At 42.9% G+C, this 17,167-nt stretch overlaps 1 protein-coding gene across 10 annotated transcripts in view; it reads right to left on the bottom strand.

Moving 5' to 3' along the window:
• Positions 1-351: 351 nt before the first annotated feature.
• Positions 352-17,167, bottom strand: part of LOC101710030 (serine/threonine-protein phosphatase 4 regulatory subunit 1-like) — a 96,960-nt gene continuing 80,144 nt past the window's right edge. For 7 of the 10 annotated variants that reach the window (XM_021255162.2, XM_004840933.4, XM_004840934.4 and 4 more), the window contains 9 exons: positions 15,781-15,974; positions 12,693-12,788; positions 11,254-11,439; positions 10,830-10,991; positions 9,874-9,971; positions 7,827-7,947; positions 6,962-7,096; positions 4,629-4,770; positions 352-2,021 (listed from right to left, as the gene is read on the bottom strand). In XM_021255162.2, coding sequence (XP_021110821.2) covers positions 1,864-2,021; positions 4,629-4,770; positions 6,962-7,096; positions 7,827-7,947; positions 9,874-9,971; positions 10,830-10,991; positions 11,254-11,439; positions 12,693-12,788; positions 15,781-15,974 — 1,292 coding nt within the window. In that variant the 3' untranslated portion in view covers positions 352-1,863. Of the gene's footprint in view, positions 4,771-6,961; positions 7,097-7,826; positions 7,948-9,873; positions 9,972-10,829; positions 10,992-11,253; positions 11,440-12,692; positions 12,789-15,780; positions 15,975-17,167 lie in introns of all 10 variants that reach the window. The other 3 variants (XM_004840935.4, XM_087197503.1, XM_004840937.4) reach the window with 2 other exon arrangements.

Genomic DNA, 17,167 nt, shown 5'->3' with positions numbered 1-17,167 from the left:
TGAGCCCCTCCAGAAGGGAAGCTCACTTGCCAGGCTCCAGTTAGGGCAATTCCTGCAGGGGACCTGCACACCATGGGACTACACAGAGGGAGAGGCGAAGGGCGCAGGGAAGGGGGTGGGGAGCCGATCTTCAAATAATTTCCCGTTGTTACAGAACAAGAATAAAATGTAAGCCTTAAAAATACCTTTTTTGCAAAGAAGTAACAGCTCTTAAAAACAAAAGTGCATTGGAAAGGCATTCGTATTAAATGATAGGCAATCTTAACAGATAAACTGAAATCCAAAGGACTATTTACCAGAGTGTCAGGCACTGCGATTCGGCGTGCAAATGCTACATCGCACAACACAAGCTGAAGCTCGTTTTTTTTCTTTATTGGAACATTAAGCTCTGAATAAAACAAGATTCCAGTTGAATAATTCTACCTGCTGCTAAATCAAAACATGACAATCTCACTTTCTCGACCAAAACAAAACAAAAAAACCCCTAAAAATAGCTTGTTACCAAGACAAAGCTACCCAGCTATTTACATAGGCAAGTTATTAAACACAAGATGGATTGTCTTTTCTTTTTAGTATGTCAACTCTAATTTTAATGAACTTTTGCCAGAGGTGCTGATGCTACCCTGGCTTACAGTCTGAAATTCTCACACACACACCTTATTTTCTTTGGCAGTTTAGATCCCTTCCTTTCTTTTTTAAAGAATCAGTTCAGTGAAATTCAGGGGTTGGAGAAGGAATGGTCTTGTGTACCAGGAAATTCAATACAGAGTTTCAGAAATTTTATTTTAAAAAAGAAAAGACATACAAGAAAATGATCAAAGAGAACCCAGAAATGGCTCACATGTCGCCTGCTGCCAGTTCTTGATCTCCAACCAGCTGCTCCTCCTTTGTTCCCTGTGCTACCTTTCAGAAGATAAAAGTAGAAACAAGAAAAATAACAGCAGCATATGTGATACAGAATTGAATCAAATGTTATGGAACCTTGAATTATTAGTTAATGAATAACCAGTGTAAATTCCAGAGCATCTTTCTCTAAGTGTAAATTTTTAAAACACAAAACCTCAGTCTGTATCTAAAGTCAACTTGAGGAGCATGTAATTTACCCCTCTCCCCTGCACCACTGGGATTTGTTGAGCAAGTTCTGATCAGAACTATGGTTTATTTTTTTGTTAAAAAAGATTTAAAGTCAATATCCATGCATCCCAGTTACCAGTTTCCCTCCTGAGTTCTTAAACATATGACAATATATCCACATAAAAAATGAACAATCTTTCAGCTCTCTGCCTCTTTCTAAGGCCAATCTACTTCTTTATGGAGATGGGAGGGGTGAGTATATGAGTAACCAGTCCAAGTACAGTTGATAACAAAAGTACAATATTAGAAAGATAGCCGTAAATCACTCTTTAGATTTATCACATTGTTTAAAAGTAAACAAACTGGGTTATATTTGCAGCAACTCAAAGTGGAGCATACATTTACATGATGTATTTGTTCAGCTCACTGGTAGGAGGCTAATATTACATTAATATATTTTCTTCCTGTCAAGTTATTTACATATATACAGTATTTCAGTTAAAAATAAAATATAATATCATAAACTATATTTTATAAGAAAGCCTAAGGGAAGTAAATATGCAAGTCTATTAAAGACTCAAGTGCTCCTAATAAACTACTTGATTGGGCAAAGGGACATCAATAACGTGGTCTGCGGCCTGATGGCACGGAGGCCTGAGGGGTGGGCAGCACAGAACAGCACCAGCCTAGCCTCCGAGGTCAGTCCCGCTGGGGCTCTGGTCAGTTCCCCTGCAAGTCCCGAGCCACATGTGCCGGGCATGAAACCACCATGCTGCAATCACTGAGGAGCTAACTCTGCTTTCCCAGAACAGTAGTGTCCATAACACTCTGCCGCTTTGGTTCTAAAGTGGCAAAAAAGGAAACATCTTGGTCCCGGTCAGACTGCAAAGCCAAGACAGTCTCTTCAACAACTTCAAGATGAGGGTTACCAGCATTTCTAAAATATGCTAAGGAAAGAAAACAGGAGTGTGAATTACTTGTGCCATGAACTGTGTTCTAAAACATACCCTAGTTTTGTTTTGTTTTTTAAACTGCACGTCAGGAGAGTAAATCATTTTTGATAGAACAGTCATACATAAATCCTTTCAAATGATAAAATGCCTTAATCAAAGTCTTCCTGAACTCCCAATGGCTATGCATATTTTTAAAAGTACAGTAATTGGTTGGGTGTGGTGTTGCACGCCTATAATCCTACTTGAGAGGCTGAAGCAGGAGGATCGCTGAGAGTTCGAAGTCACTCTGTCTCCAAAAAAACCAAAAAAATGTACAGTAACTAAAAATTGTTACTATCTTGTTTTCCCCTAAAACCAAAGATAATGTATGGAATGTATGGAAGGCAATGTATGGAATACAGGAGGAAGAACAGATTGTTGGCAAGGGCTAAAATGGCAAGAAATGTACAAGCAGGGAAGAGCTTAAATTGTGTCCTATATTGTGACATAGCTATAATCCATCCATAGAACACAGCTTACATTAAGTCTTGTTCAGGTTTAAAATGACCGACTAGGTTGGGTTATAAATGTCTTCTTACCAACTACAAAATAATATCATTACACTTTTTGGCCCAGGAGGTTGAAGGGAGGATCTGGCATACTTTTTAGTAGGTTCCTGGCAGGCCTCACCAGTGGGTCCAAGAATCCGGACCAGGGTGGACCTGGGCCCCCTGAAGTTTGTCTACAGCATATGTGCAGGTCAGTAGCCTGGAGTTTCAAGTGCAGGATGAACACTGCCTGTACAAGCCGTTGAAGCTGGGGTGCTGTCGTGCTGGTATTTCAGCTGACACCAGTTGTCACTATAGTTACCACAGGAAAGTGCCTCTAAAGAGGTGAGACATTCTTAAGTGTACTTGGTGTGGTTAAAAACAGTGAATGTGGTTGGATGCCATTTGGCCATCTAACAAAAAGGCAGGGATCTTCATTAGAAGAGCACATTGAACCTCAGTAACTGTGTGTGACAAGTTTCAACTTGCCTGGGGCAGTCAGTCTGAGCCACAGTTGAGAGGAGTGGTTTTAAAATTCCATAAATGATGGATCATGCAGTGCATTAACATGAGATTTTTGTTTCAAACTGCAAAAAAGTGCTAAAGAAACACATCAAATATTAAAATTAGTGTATGGTGATGCTGCAGTGACCAGAAACACTGTTTACAAGTGGTTTGAGCAATTTTGTAAGGGTTGTGAATCTGTTAACAACAGAGAAGAGATCCAGACGTCCTCCAACATCAAAACCCCGAGAGAATATTGAAAGAGTGAGCAAAATGATTTGATCAAACAAGAGATGGATGATTAGGAAAATTTCTGAGGATCTGAATATTTCTTATGGTACTGTACAAAGCATTTTAACGACAGACTGGAACATGAGGCGAGTGAGTCTAAAATGTATCCACACATAGCCACAGGAGTTAGAGCAGTAAGGCAGTGCTGGTGGTGATGGGCAATGTTTCCCTGTCATTTAACTTACTGCCTCTTGTGAGGTAGGTGCTATTCTCCCATGTTAGAGATAAATGGTTAGGAGGGAACGCGGGTTCCCACTACCTATGAGTAGCTCTGAACAAGGAGCCTCACGTATGTGACTTGTGGGTGAGTAATGTGATGCCTTGAGATTTGATGTCTCTGTATAACATAAACATTTATTTAAGCATATTAGTCAGTTTGTGGGGAGCAAAACCACACAGCTGTTAAGAATATAAGCACTTCATAATTTTTTTTTGGTATTGGGGATCGAACTCAGGATCTTGCACTTGCAAGGCAGGCATGATGCCACTGAGCTAAAGCCCTGGCCCAGCCCTTCATAATATTTTAATTGCATTAACCTAGTTTCCCAAAATTTGTACCAAAAGGAGCATCTGTCAGCATGTTAACTTTTAAAATGTAGGTGGTATAATAAGGTGTAAAAAGGAGCTAAAGGACATACTAGGTTAGGACATGGAAGTATCAGAGGTGATCGTTCTCATGTGGGAAGAAATGAAAGTCTGGCAAGATGCTCAGAGCCCACACAAGTTCATTCCTTGTACTGTCTGCATGTCTAGCAAGTTGAGGTTTTTTTTTCATTATCTTGTATGCCAATTTCATGTAACTCATTTTCCAGAAATTTTATATTAAAAAAAATCATTATAATTTAATGGCAGCTAAGGCTTAAGCTTGTTAACTTTCATAATCTTTCAATCATAACTCAAAACTTACAAGTTTCACCATGCAAGGAGGCACACTCTTATAATCCTAGCACTTAGGGAGGCTAACACAGGAGGACTGCAAGTTCAAGTCCACCCTGGGCAACATAGCAAGAGCCAATCCCCCCCTCAAAAAAAGTTGAGAATGTAGCTTAGTGTGAAGGCCTTGCATTTCCAGTACTGCAAAAACAACAATGAAAGAATTTACAAGTTTCCCTCCTTTCCAGAATCCTCTAAAGACTGAATGCCATTTGTTTCCTTAGTCATTTTACAAATACTATTACACATAGAAGTTAGCATATTAATTTCCATAACACATCAGACAACTTTTCCCAATCCCCTAGAGGAGCTCTCGCCGCTGCTGGAGTTTACTGAGAATGTGTACCCTTTGCCATCAAGGTCTGCCGCAGAGCCTTGGCCAGCAGAACCCTCACGTTGGGCACAGGATCTGACTTGAGGCTCAAGAGGTTGGGAAGCAGGTGCTCAACAAACTGGTCCACTGGGACACACTCCTCACTCACCACGGCCTGCAGCAACAAAGAGACAGCCAAATGAGACAGCACTTGCCAAGTATGCTAAAAACAAATACTCCTGTCATTCCAAAGCAGTCTTTTCAGAATAGATAGGTTCGAGGGGTACGTGTCTGTGAACCTTTTAAGTCTCAAGCACTGAACCTGGTTATGTTTCTTATTATAATTCACCCCCAGGTGCTGGTTTATGAGTAGTATAAGAACTGGAAAGAAAAGCATAGGCTTTGGGGTCAGACCTGACCTACCCAGGCTGAAAACCTAACCTGGTCACTGACTAGCTCTGCACGGCCTTGGGTAAGTGGCTCACCCTTTCTATGCCTCAGTTTCTTCAAATGTACAATGGCAGGTCCTTTACGAAAAGCAGGTCCGGCACAATGCTGCCACACTGCATTCAGCTGGCCAAGAGGGGTTCGCAATCTCACCTCTGCACTCACCTGGATGCAGGCTCTGTGGGTAGGGGCCTGGCTATCCATACCCAGATGCCCAGAGCTCAATAAGCAGCTGATAAACACTGCACATTCCAACATCTGCATACCACTTCTCCACTTACAAAGAGTTTTATGTACACTGCCTCACTTAACTCTCACAACTAGCCTTAGTGATTGAAATTAGCCTGTTCTATAGGTCAGAAAATTCTAGTCCAATGTGGTAGTGACATCCAATGGTCTCATGACCAACAGGTGGCAGCAGAGTGGGGATCAGAGCCAGGCACATGTGTTCTGGGTCTGCAGGGCAGATCGTGCCCTGGGTGGTGGCTCAGAAGCCACAGTGCTGACAGCCACCAAGTTCCTGCTGGGTCCCAGGCACTGTTTCAGGAACACAAGCCTGGGTGGGCGGGCGCTGGGGCTGACCTCCACTCCAGGATGGGCATGTACTACCGCCCCTGCTGCTCTGTGAGGAGGGAGTGGAAGTGGGTTCAAGTCAGGTGGGTCTGACTCCAAATGGGCCCCTGTACCCTTTTTATGACCTCTACCTAGATCTGTGTTCAAATGGTGATCAACAAGGCCCCTCAGTGGTATTCTTGGCTGTTGGGTAACCTTTACTTCGCTTTGTGCTTTTGTGGGTTTTCTAGATCTTTAATAATTTATTAATGAGAACAAAAAAAGAAGACCCCATTGATTTTCCTTGAAAAAAATGAGTTGATGTCATTTCCTTTTGTTTTTACAGATTTTAAAAATCTCAAAGAATGAAAAAATAAAAGCACAAATATTTCATTTATGCTTTTGCTGGAAATGATTTGGAACCCTGGCCTTTCTTCACAAAAGGCCGTGTTGCCGAGCCTGTGGTCTCAGAGCCGGCATTTCTCCAAGACATGGCCACAGGCCCCCGGGTGCTGCTCCAGCTCAACAGAGCGCTCATGGGTCCTTTGGTTGGTGTTAGGAGGGGCAAGAAGGGAGATTTGGAGCCTGGGGTCAGACGCGTCCACCCCTGGCCTTACTGTATGATCAGCATGACTGGATATGCACTACACCATTCCCTTCACCTCTGAATGTGCTGGAAAATGTGTGTGATGAAAAATTAAGAAAGTTTAAAATAACTTCAGCAGGAAAAAAATTATTATTTTAGGCTTTAGACTTCCTGTGTGATCCTAAACAAGCCACTTAACCTCTCTGGGCTTCAAATGCTTCATCTAAAACAACAGTCTAAATGTAAATGAGTATACCTCGCCTAATACACAGGAGCTCCTATAGAGGATCAGATGCCAGGACCCTGGATGCTTGGCAGCCACCATCACTGCCAATGTCCTCAGCCAAACAAGTCCTTCATTTCCAAGACGGTCAGTAGAGAGGGTGATCTGAGTAGCTGGGTAAGCTGGCATGAACTAAGGTTAAATGCCCCCCAACACACACCCTGCAAGGCTGCTGGCTGGTGAGGTACAAGAGTGGACAGGCCTGGAATGGACATGACAGGGCTGACTGTGGGCTGGACAGCAGGCTCGGGAGAGCTGCTGTTCACACTGCCATCTGTAGACAGAGGATGCCCAGGGCACTGTAGGTGCTTAGTCACTGTCTGTGCCAGCCCCGGGCATGGCCCTTCACTTCACTGGCACACTCCCCTGCGGGAGAAGAGGGCTAGGAAACCCGGTCCCCACGGCCCCAGCTAGTACCCAAGGCTTAGGGTTCTTTGGTGAAGACGTATCATACGGCAAACACACCCACAGAGTAGATTCTCCCCTGGCCGTGCTAACCTGACAAATGAAAGCGAAAGCTTGCCTTCCAACCCACTTTGAGCAGTGCCGGAACCTTAGGATGAGTTCATTGATGAAATTCAACCCCAGTGCACTTTCGCTGTTTGAATAGAACTTCTGCAGAATTGCCACAACCTGTGAAAAATATCAGAAAAGCCATTTAAAACACTGCCATCCTTGTGAACTATAACCACATGACAACTAGACAACTGTATGCACCCTTCTATCTTTAAAATAAATTGAAAAGCATGAGAGAAAGTGATTTTTCCACAGTAATCATTAGAACACAGAGAAAAATATGTTTAAATATATGGGAGTTCACATAAAACCCTTCATAAAAAATTAAATTATCCCAGGTACTGGCATTAGCAAAATATATTATTAAGCTAACCTTCCAAGTTTTAGAACATGTTCCTTTACATAACTAAATCATCATGTCATTTTTATAAATTTTAATACTATCAAAGTATCTTAAAATCAATATTTTCAAATGAGATGTTCTTTGTCAGTATTCAGCCAGTATAAACCCACATAAAACAGGATCAGCTCTTCTGTACTGGAGTTTCTGCTCACTAAACACTGCTACAAAACCAAGCTGTAGAGTATTTTTAAAAAACACTATGTAATTATTTAAAGGGTTTCATATATAAAATGATTCATCTCTAATTTCCATCCCTGAAGCATTCAACTTTGAACAAAGAACCTGCCCTCCAATTCGACACAATACAGTTAATTTTAAAATTCAAAAACCCATTTAATAAGTGAACTGAAAAACTAAGTCTAGGAAAAAAATGAGTTAAAATAGGAGATCCATAAATATTCCTATTTACGAATTCCACAGACAGAAAAGGCAGTGATTCCTTACTAGTTTGAAGGAGATCCACCGAACTTCAGAAACTTTATCTGCACATAATCTCAAGGCAATATGCATTAAATAATCATAAACATCATTGGGGTTATAGAGTTCCAAAATTAGTATCAGCTGTCTGGAAGGAAAAACAAAATTATTTTTGGTCCAAAAAGTATCTTAGTGATTTCTCTTTACTCTCATTTCCTCTTCTAGATAAAAACAGCCAGGCTGGGAAATAAAACTGCAATGAAGACCTGGCAGGACTTCGGGCAGAAAGATGCCAACAGCAAGGAAACTAAGTGAACCGGCCATGTGAAGAAATATGAAAAAAAATTAATTCATCATATATGCACACCAACAAAAAGGCAATAAATTAGACTTTGTAAAATTGAGGCTGAGAAATTTATGAACACAGATTTAATATTTCAATTTTAGGTTATCAGTTAAATAACACATGAAACTTTAAAAATCAGATAACGTAAAAGAGCCCAAATGCTGAAGTTCCCAAAGATCAACAGATGAAGGGAACACTCGCAGGGCTCCCGGGCCGTCTGGCCGCTCCTGCGGCGGCTGGGGAGGCGGAACGCGCCGCGATCCTGGCCGCTGCGGGCTCCCGCCGCTCGGCTTCGTGCGACCGCTGGTCCGCTTGCAGAGAACCGAGCGAGCGGAGCGTGTGCTCTTTCTCCGGCAGACAAAAGGGAAAAACGCGTTGTGACAGCTAGCCGAGCAAACCCACTACCAATGCTCTCACTATTTTCTAAATGGGGCTGGGGGAGAAGGGTAGGAAAATAAATGGCATTATTTTCACCCAGGCAACCAAAGGAAATGAAAAAGAGATGCGGAGGGAGTTACAGCCAGAAGGCAGGAGTGCCAGCGAATACTTTCATATCAAAATGCACTGTTTTCAGAAAAATGATACCAATATCATGGGCACGGGAGCACAGAATCCTTATCAGCCGCTCGGGCTTCAATAAGCACTCAATAAGCACGAGATGGAAGATAGGAGCGCTTGCCGAGAGATAACGGATCCCCGGGACGGAGCCCACCCATCTCCCGGAAACCGGTCGGCCTAGCCCAGCCGGCCAGGAGGGCTCCCGCGGGCGGCCGCCAGAGGTCGCAATGCAGTCATGGAAAACCTGGGCCTGTTTTTCTTCATTTTTTTGGAAGAGTATGCCTGGAACATAGCATAATGACTAAACCTCAATCTCTCAAATTAAGCATAATGATTAAAGCTCACAGCAAAGAAAAAAATCTTCCAGCGTGCCCCTGGCATCAGCCAAATCATATCCTGAATAGCTGCAAAGGGCTGATGAATTTCTTTGGGGAAGACAATTATTTGAGAGATTTCTAGTTGTGGATAAGAAAAATGGAATGATACCGAAATCAATCTCAACAAGGCGGAAACTAAAACCCCAACAACCACCAGCACAAACAAATCCACTCCTTATAATGAAAAGCACATGATACACCTTGGGAAGGGGAGTTATGCTACATGATAGTGTCACTCTTTCATAATCACCAGGACCTGGAACATTCCTTTTGCTGGCACAAGATGGAGTTGAATAACTCCTTCCCACACGAAATGAGGTACAGATATGAGGCACCTTGGGTGACATTTTTATTTAATAATCGTCTCGTCTGGGTGAGACCTTTTCAGATCTCTCACTGTCAACCAATTTTCTTTAGAAGCTGAAGTACATAAAACACGGTGTACCCTACAGAGAGGGTTGCGCTCAGAATGTTCAAGAAAGCTTTGCAAAACTGCTCCGATTAACAGAAAAATACTGAAGAGTGGGTGATTCATCTTTTATTTGGTTCAAATAAATTGCCTTATAGAACAGCAGAACACTCTAATTCCAGAGTGACTCCAGCCCTGTCTTCATGTGAAAATGAAATGTCTCCCCGGAGACTTTGGAATTCATTGTATATCTTAATAAAACATAATCTCTTTATCTAAAAGAACATTATTACTGCTGGTTTAGAAATCAATTATAAGGTAGGAAAATTCAGAATTATTTCTTCTGATCTGCCTTTTCATAACCCCAAATAGGTTTTTACTTACTCTGCTAGTTCATATCGAAACCTCCAATTTCTGTTATCGGTCACTACAAATTCTTGAAGCTGATAAAGATATTCTCTCCTCTTGTCTTCATGAAGCAACTGTTTTAAAAAATGTATATATATTAGTAAAAATATATCCCTCCAAATGACCCCAGTGCCCCTCTTTACTTTGCTTCGGATTATACATTTATCATTAGCAGAACTCTGCATGGTCTTCATCCCTTGCAGTCTATGGCCCAGTGGGGCTGTAAGCTAACAACTGCTGCTAACAGACATCAAATGCGCCCTGCACGCTCCAGCCCTTCTGCTGGTGGGTGTGTGTACTCGAGTATTCCTACACACACACCCCGGGACTTCCTCCTTTCATAGCCTCCCTGAGAAGCAGCACACGGTGTGTTCAGGGGATAATGTACTGCTGCTGCTCGGCTGTGATGGCGACTGCACAGGAAGGGAGTCTGCACCATAGTCTCTCGAGGGCAGCTCTGGGTCATGTGGGTGCAAGTAATTAGTACCTCCAGGTCATTTCTAAACTCTTATTTTCACATTCATCATTCTTTAAGGACAAGAGAAAAGAAAGAAAATGCAAGAAGGGAAGCTGCAACATCCTGCAGAAAAATTCCTTCCTGCAGAACCCAGACTAGCCGCCAGCCCAGGCTCTTCCCCGGGTGACCTCTGGGCAGTCAGGTGACTGCCGGGGCAAGGAGTGTGGTGGGTGATGTTCTACTGCCCTCTATAGAGCTGCAGCTCCTAAAGGACAGGAGGGGTAGGAGGAAAGATAGAAAATGTATTTCCTGTCGATCAAAGAACACCCACTTTAAGATACTAGATGATGCATTTCAACTGAAGAAATCCAGACAACTGCCATTTTTTTTTCATTGATACTATACATATCCAGAGTCTAATAAAACTGGCTGGAAAAGGAGGGGTTTTCTGGTTTGCTTCAACCCTTCTTCCTACCTTTAGGAAATCATACAGATGTTTAAGTACTCCTATGCGTACTTCGTCCAGATCCTTTAAAAATCCATTGAAGATGGGCACCAGGTCGGCTGCTGTCAACTGATCCCCAAGAATCACAGCCAGCTCGTGAATAGAGAAGGCGAGGGTCCGACGGACCTTCCACTAGGGGTGCACAGCAGACACACAAATCACAACAAGCAAGTGCAAGTCAACATGTCTCACCTCTTCCATGGCATTTCTGGAGCAAAATGGATGCTGCCAGGTGTTGGCCACTTAAAGCTATATTTCATCAGAGGCCAGTAAATGTGCCAATCTGCATCCACATGAAACTCAGGCCAACAAGCCTTACTGCAGTAGCTTCCCTTTACCTCCCGATAAGATGACTGCGTTTTTATTCTCGTGCCTCTGAAATGGTTGTTTCTACCTGAACATCAGAAGCCAGTGTTTCGTAGGTGCCTTTCAGACAGTGCCAGTTCTGCCTCCCCAGGGCCAGTGCCACCCCGGGGAGGCTGTAGGCACACTGTTTGGCTATGTCAGTGTCCACGGTCTGGGCTCGAGCAGGGTCTGTCATTGACATGAACTCATCCAGCAATGGCTGAGGAATTATATCCTAGGAAACAGGAGAGGAAGGAAACCATCAGGTTTGTAGGAAATAAGGTCAAAGAGAACAGTCAGCTCATGAAAAACAAGGAATATGGAATTCCAAGGTGAAAACAGCATAGCAGAAATATGAGAGGAGCAAGAAGCCCTACCTAAGCCAAAAAGCTTTGGGCTAATGAGCTTATTTTATCCAGGGAGTGAGGTTTCAGTCCTAATGGAAGCTGCGGCAATCCCTACTTTCATCTTTTCTATTACATCTGGCATCACTGACAACCATCTAGGCCAGTGATGGTGAGTATGGCATGTGTGCCGCAGTGGGCTGCTGGCATCAATGAAAGCTCCAAAAGGTTCGCCATCACTGGCTTAGACAGTCCAGTCTGCTCAGTGCTCACCCAGCCATGAGTGTGTGGAGTGTGGAGATGCCCAAGACCTCTTCTCAGGCCATTGCTGTTTTTCCAGCTGATGGCATGCCTCCTTCCTAAAACCTTACTTTACTCATGTTTATCTCTGTGAAAACAATGCATCATGATAATTAAGATCATTTAAGGGAAATTACTCAGCAGAAGAAGCCCATTCATAAGATAGAACAAAATCAAAAACAGTTCAACAAAAGCAGCTCTCAACCTCCTAGACCAAAAAAAAGGGCAAGTGATTCATACACAGACTCTAAACATGAAGGTTAGATGTCAAAGTTCTTTTCTTATATTGCTTAGTTTTATTAAAATAGTACACAAGATTGTTCAGAGGACTTTAAACAGTACTTGAGGGGGCCGGGGATTTAGCTCAGTGGTTTCGTCGCCTGCTGTGCAAACACAAGGACCTGAGTTTGATCCCCAGTACCAAAAAAAAATATTTTTAATTTAAAAAATTAAACAGTACTTGAGGATTCATTTTTTTAAGTTAGAGAGGAAACATTAGTAACATGGATTGTGAACTAAGATATATAATTAACAGTGACAGAAAAATATTGGCTTTGAATAACTTTTTTTTGCAATACCGTGACTTGAACCTGATGCCTTCACATTGAGCTATATCTACATCTCCAGCCTTTTTCTCTGAGACAGGCTTTTGCTAAGTCACTGTCCAGTATAAGCTTAGACTTGTGATCCCCCTGCTTCAGCCTTCCAGAGTGCAGGGATTACAGGTATATGCCACTGGACCCAGCTTCAATGGCCATTCTTAAACTTAACTTTCAGAAAATATAGAGGTTTGAGTTGCTTTTTTTCTTTTCTTCCACCACCCCCTCCCCCACAAGGAACAAACCTGTAAATTAGATTTATTCTCCTCAAGTGTGGTTGGTTCAGGCTTCTGCTGAGTCTCCCAATGGTCACTGGCTCCATTTTGGACATCACCAGGATCCTACAAAGTTGATTGACACATTACTGATTTATGCCAGAGGAGGAAGCTGTCCATCTTTTCCCCCTCCAGAGTATCCTCTTTCATACCAGAAATGTCTTCACAAGCCAACCCAAGAACATGTCTTAAAGCCAGTAGTATCTTTCCAGGTGTTAAAAAGTTTATTTGCACACCAGTCATTTTAAGTGTTATGGGAAATAGATTTCATACATGTTAATTTCAAGACTACTTAAGGTGCTTAGAAAAAAACAAAGGCTGACATCAAAGCTGGTGACTACCAACAAGCTGAGCCTGCATCTACTAGCCTTTAACCCCAGAATCTCCCTACTGTAGCTAGCCAACACTCACAAATACCATTCACACGTTTATGCTTCCCCAGAAGGAAAGACAAGGTTTGCAAGAAATGGCAGAGCAAGTACCTATAGCTTTTCTCAGGAATCAGACCCTACAGTGACCTCTGTGGGAAAACTGGGGGGACTGGGAGCGGGGGACAGTGAATCTGAATGAAAAGACATGGCAGATAAAGGAGTATTTACTTAATAAACTCTTCTCAGTTTTCACATGTACAAACACTCCTGATGTTTGGTGATGAACTTTTACATCAGGTTAACAATTAAAATGAGCAAGAACATTCAGCAGTGACATATTGGTCTCTGATCATTGATTAACATTAACTGAGATGAACCTGACCTTCTCCTTCAACCATAACATGGATTTCCAACTTGCACTTGAAATGTCATACTGTCTACCAGCCTAATAGATTTTGACAAATCAGCTCAATATATGATCCAGGAAAGTCGATTAATATACTGACAGATGCTTCGTTTACTCTGAGGCATGCTACCAGAACCTTCAATTCCCAAGGTTTTCATGGAAAGGTACGGTTTATTTTAACAGAATATATGATAAAACAGAAATATTTTGGAATAATAACCTAAGATTTCTCTTGTGTATGAAAACCTCAATTTCTCCAAGTTAATAAATTCACGTATACTAAGATGTGTGGTTGGAATCACAATTGTCATTTTAAGAATTAATTTTATTCCAAACTATTCACTGCAACTGCTATGTACAGCTCTTACTTCAGCAGCCAAGCCAAGGTCTAAGCAAACCGACACAAGCCAAGCCCCTGGAGTTCACTTCCCAACCCACCCCTGCAGTGGGGCAGTACTTGGAATGGCTACTGTGCACCCACTCACTGCCCCACACCCCCTTTCTAGAAGAATCTGAGTCTTCAGGAGATTTACATGTTTTTTACCCACCTCATCATGCTAAACCCACAAATGCAAGATGCAGTCGTAGCCAGCGAGAGGGGCCTGGGGAGAGGACACAGATGGGCTTCTGCCACATGGTTTCCACGCTCTTCAAAAGAGCCACATGGGAGAGCAGCATCCCCCCTCCCCTGAGCACTTCATGTAGAAACAAGCACCACGGAAGAGTCAGGTGGGGCAGTCAGCTCCCCAGCTCTGGGGCCCCCACCATGGCACTATTTCCCAGCATCTTGCACAAGGAAGCCTTCCCTTCATTGTCCAAGCTCTCTTGTGTTTCTGTTTCCTCTTCCTTCCTTTGCAGCTGGAGACCTCAGGCCTGATCCCACTAGACTTTAGAGCCAAGCTGCAAACATAAATGGACTAACTCCTACACTTACATAAAGACAGAGTCCTGATGGCACAAAGCCCCTCACACCCATAACTCAAAGGCCCTAATTTAGAGGAATCTGTTCTTTTTCCTTCTTTCGTTCCATCCATCCATCTACTCTTCCTTTTCCTTCCTTTCTTCCTTCCTTCCTTCCTTTCTTTCCCCTCCCTCCCTCCCTCTCTCTCTTTCTCTTCTGTCTCTGATAAATATCCAAATACCATTACACCCCACCAAGGTCAATGCAGTCACGCATCTTTCTACTTCACACACATGGTTTCTGTAGTATGGGAACAAGAGTAACAACATGAGTTTTTGTGCCATTTTTTTTTAAGAGACAAACCAGCAAAATAAGATCATCTCATGCATGTCTTACTAATCGAATCAATGATAACCTTAACCAATTTTAAACCTTTTATATTTGATTTTTTGCAGTTTTTGTCCTATTTTGCTTTATTGGAGTAGGTCTATAAGGGGCAAGAGGTGACAAGTTAGTTTAATTGCTAAAACTAAATTATAAACTGTTATGAACATAGGATTGATTTTTCACTCTGACCTGGAAGACCATGAGTTTGAAGAGCCTGTCTTTCATGGTCCACGGTAAAGAGAAAGTGTTGATTTTCTTCCGACTTTCACAATCACAGACAACTCTAGTTTAAATTCTCTACTCTTACCCCTACCTGTGGGAGGTCCCAGCTTAAGGTGTTCCAAGTGCAAGCTTACCAGGAATAGAATTAGGGAGGTAGAGGAGTCAGTCAGGGCCCACCCCCCCGGCCCCCCCGCCAGCTACAAGAGGTTGGAAGGCTTCCGGAGAGACTCAAGGAAGATACAAGTCTTAGGCTGCTCCCCAACCAGCTTCAAGGCCCTGGTCTCAAAAGGAGCTGGCTTGGAGCTGCAGGATGAAAAGTAGGCACTGCTGGTTTTTCCTCCAAAGAGCAGCATGCTAGTGCCACTAGGGCTCCTGTAAAATGAGGGGCTAGAAGTGATAATCATTCTCTAAGGCCTCAGACAACTTTAAATTCTAGGAACTGCATGAATTCACTCTCTGCCATTATTAAAAGATGTAAATGACTGTTAGCATTGACACAGAACATTTATATGGTTAATGCCCCCACAGAACCAGTTGTTGTTACCACCAGAAGAGGGAAGGTAATTTCTGGTCTCCACCCTGTTTCCATGGAAGAGAATCGGTGTTATCAATCACTTGATTGATTGGTTGTCTAGTTATCCAAAACATGACCTTAAGAATGAAATGAAACTTGCCATTTATATTCTCTGCAGGGATATATTAATAAAAGAAAATGCAGCTTTGTGATTTCTGTCACATCCTCGGTGGCTGAGGGATAAGGCAAATACTTACTGTGCTTTGTAATATCCTTGCCACAGAGAGCTCATTCTGAGATGATGAGGCTGACGGAGGGATCTGATTGTCAGGGGCAGAGCTGGGATCTGAAATGGACACTTCATTTAGACCTTCTGGTGGCCTGCTCTCAGGTTCATTCGTGGAGTCCAGCTGTGCAGCTCTCAGGGCAGCAGATAATACCTGAACCTGAGCTGCAGGGAGAGAAGTTTCAAGAATTGTAATAACTTCATGTGGCTTGTGGGGCTTATTTCAGAGAAGTGTGCACCATGCTACGAGATGTGAGCAGTGCACAGACATGCACATCTGTTCCAGAGTCGAAAACCACTTGGAAGCAGGGCTCTGGAGTCTCCTCAGCAAGGTGCACAGTTAGGGACATGATAGTAACCATTTCACTAAATGCAAGGTACATAAGAGACATCAAATCTGAACTTGAAAAGCCTTAATCAGGAAAACCAGAGTTTGACTCCACTGTCTTCCACAGAAAGATAATATAACATTATTGAACAATGATGGCTGGGAGGTCCCCCACCTTGGCAAGGGATATCTTTTTCCCTATTTATAAAATAGGATGCTACCTTTTCTGCTACACACACACACACACACACACACACACACACACAGACAACTGTAAGAGTAGACCAATTTGGTGAGTAATGATCTTAATAAGCCCCCAGGGCTACCTGTCTACAAGATGACTGAGATTGCATAACAAAAAAGATGACATATTCCACGTATCCTTCTATAAAAATAAAACTGCATGTTTCCATGTCTCCAACCTCCCAGTACATACAAACTACTTCCTGCATCTTATTTTCCACCAGTTAGACTCAACACACCCCAAAATTCATTCAAACGTTTGGAACTTATAGCTGGCTCAGGACAAGTCCCACCATGCCCAAGGCAAGTCCCATCTCCTTAGAGAAGCACACCAGGTGCTTCCAAGACCTGAGGGACATTCCTTGCCATGACCAGCCCACAAACAAAACATGTCATTTTTTTTCCTGAGTCTTTTAGGGTTACAGATGCTTTCAAGATCTAAGGAAAGTGGTAAATCCTTCCTTACAAAGAAGTTAAGCAGCATATACATGTAAGATACTACAGACAATGGCTTCAAGGAACTGAAAGAACTCTCTGGCATTCATCTCTCCACCTCCCTAGATAGTGGTTTCCCGCCCTCCCCAAGCCCAGGTCAAATCCCACCTGCTCTGAGATGTCCTCTGCCAGACATCTGCTCTGTCCCCAGGAAAGAGGAGCTTCCTGCTTGTGCTTCCGGAGCATATCATGTCCCTGCCCTCACCAAAGGCTATGTGGGGCTCCTGCACAGTCCCCTCAACCAGAAGCCAGGGCAAAAAGTCCGCCTCACTGCTGTCTGGCCCCCTGCTCT

The sequence above is a fragment of the Heterocephalus glaber genome, unplaced genomic scaffold, assembly GCF_053883595.1.
Source record: "Heterocephalus glaber isolate CG9 unplaced genomic scaffold, H.glaber_assembly_v1.0 deba00001673, whole genome shotgun sequence".
NCBI classification, from domain to species: domain Eukaryota; kingdom Metazoa; phylum Chordata; class Mammalia; order Rodentia; family Bathyergidae; genus Heterocephalus; species Heterocephalus glaber.
Note: the sequence above shows the minus strand (reverse complement) of the source record. Positions and strands in the feature narration are given on the sequence as shown.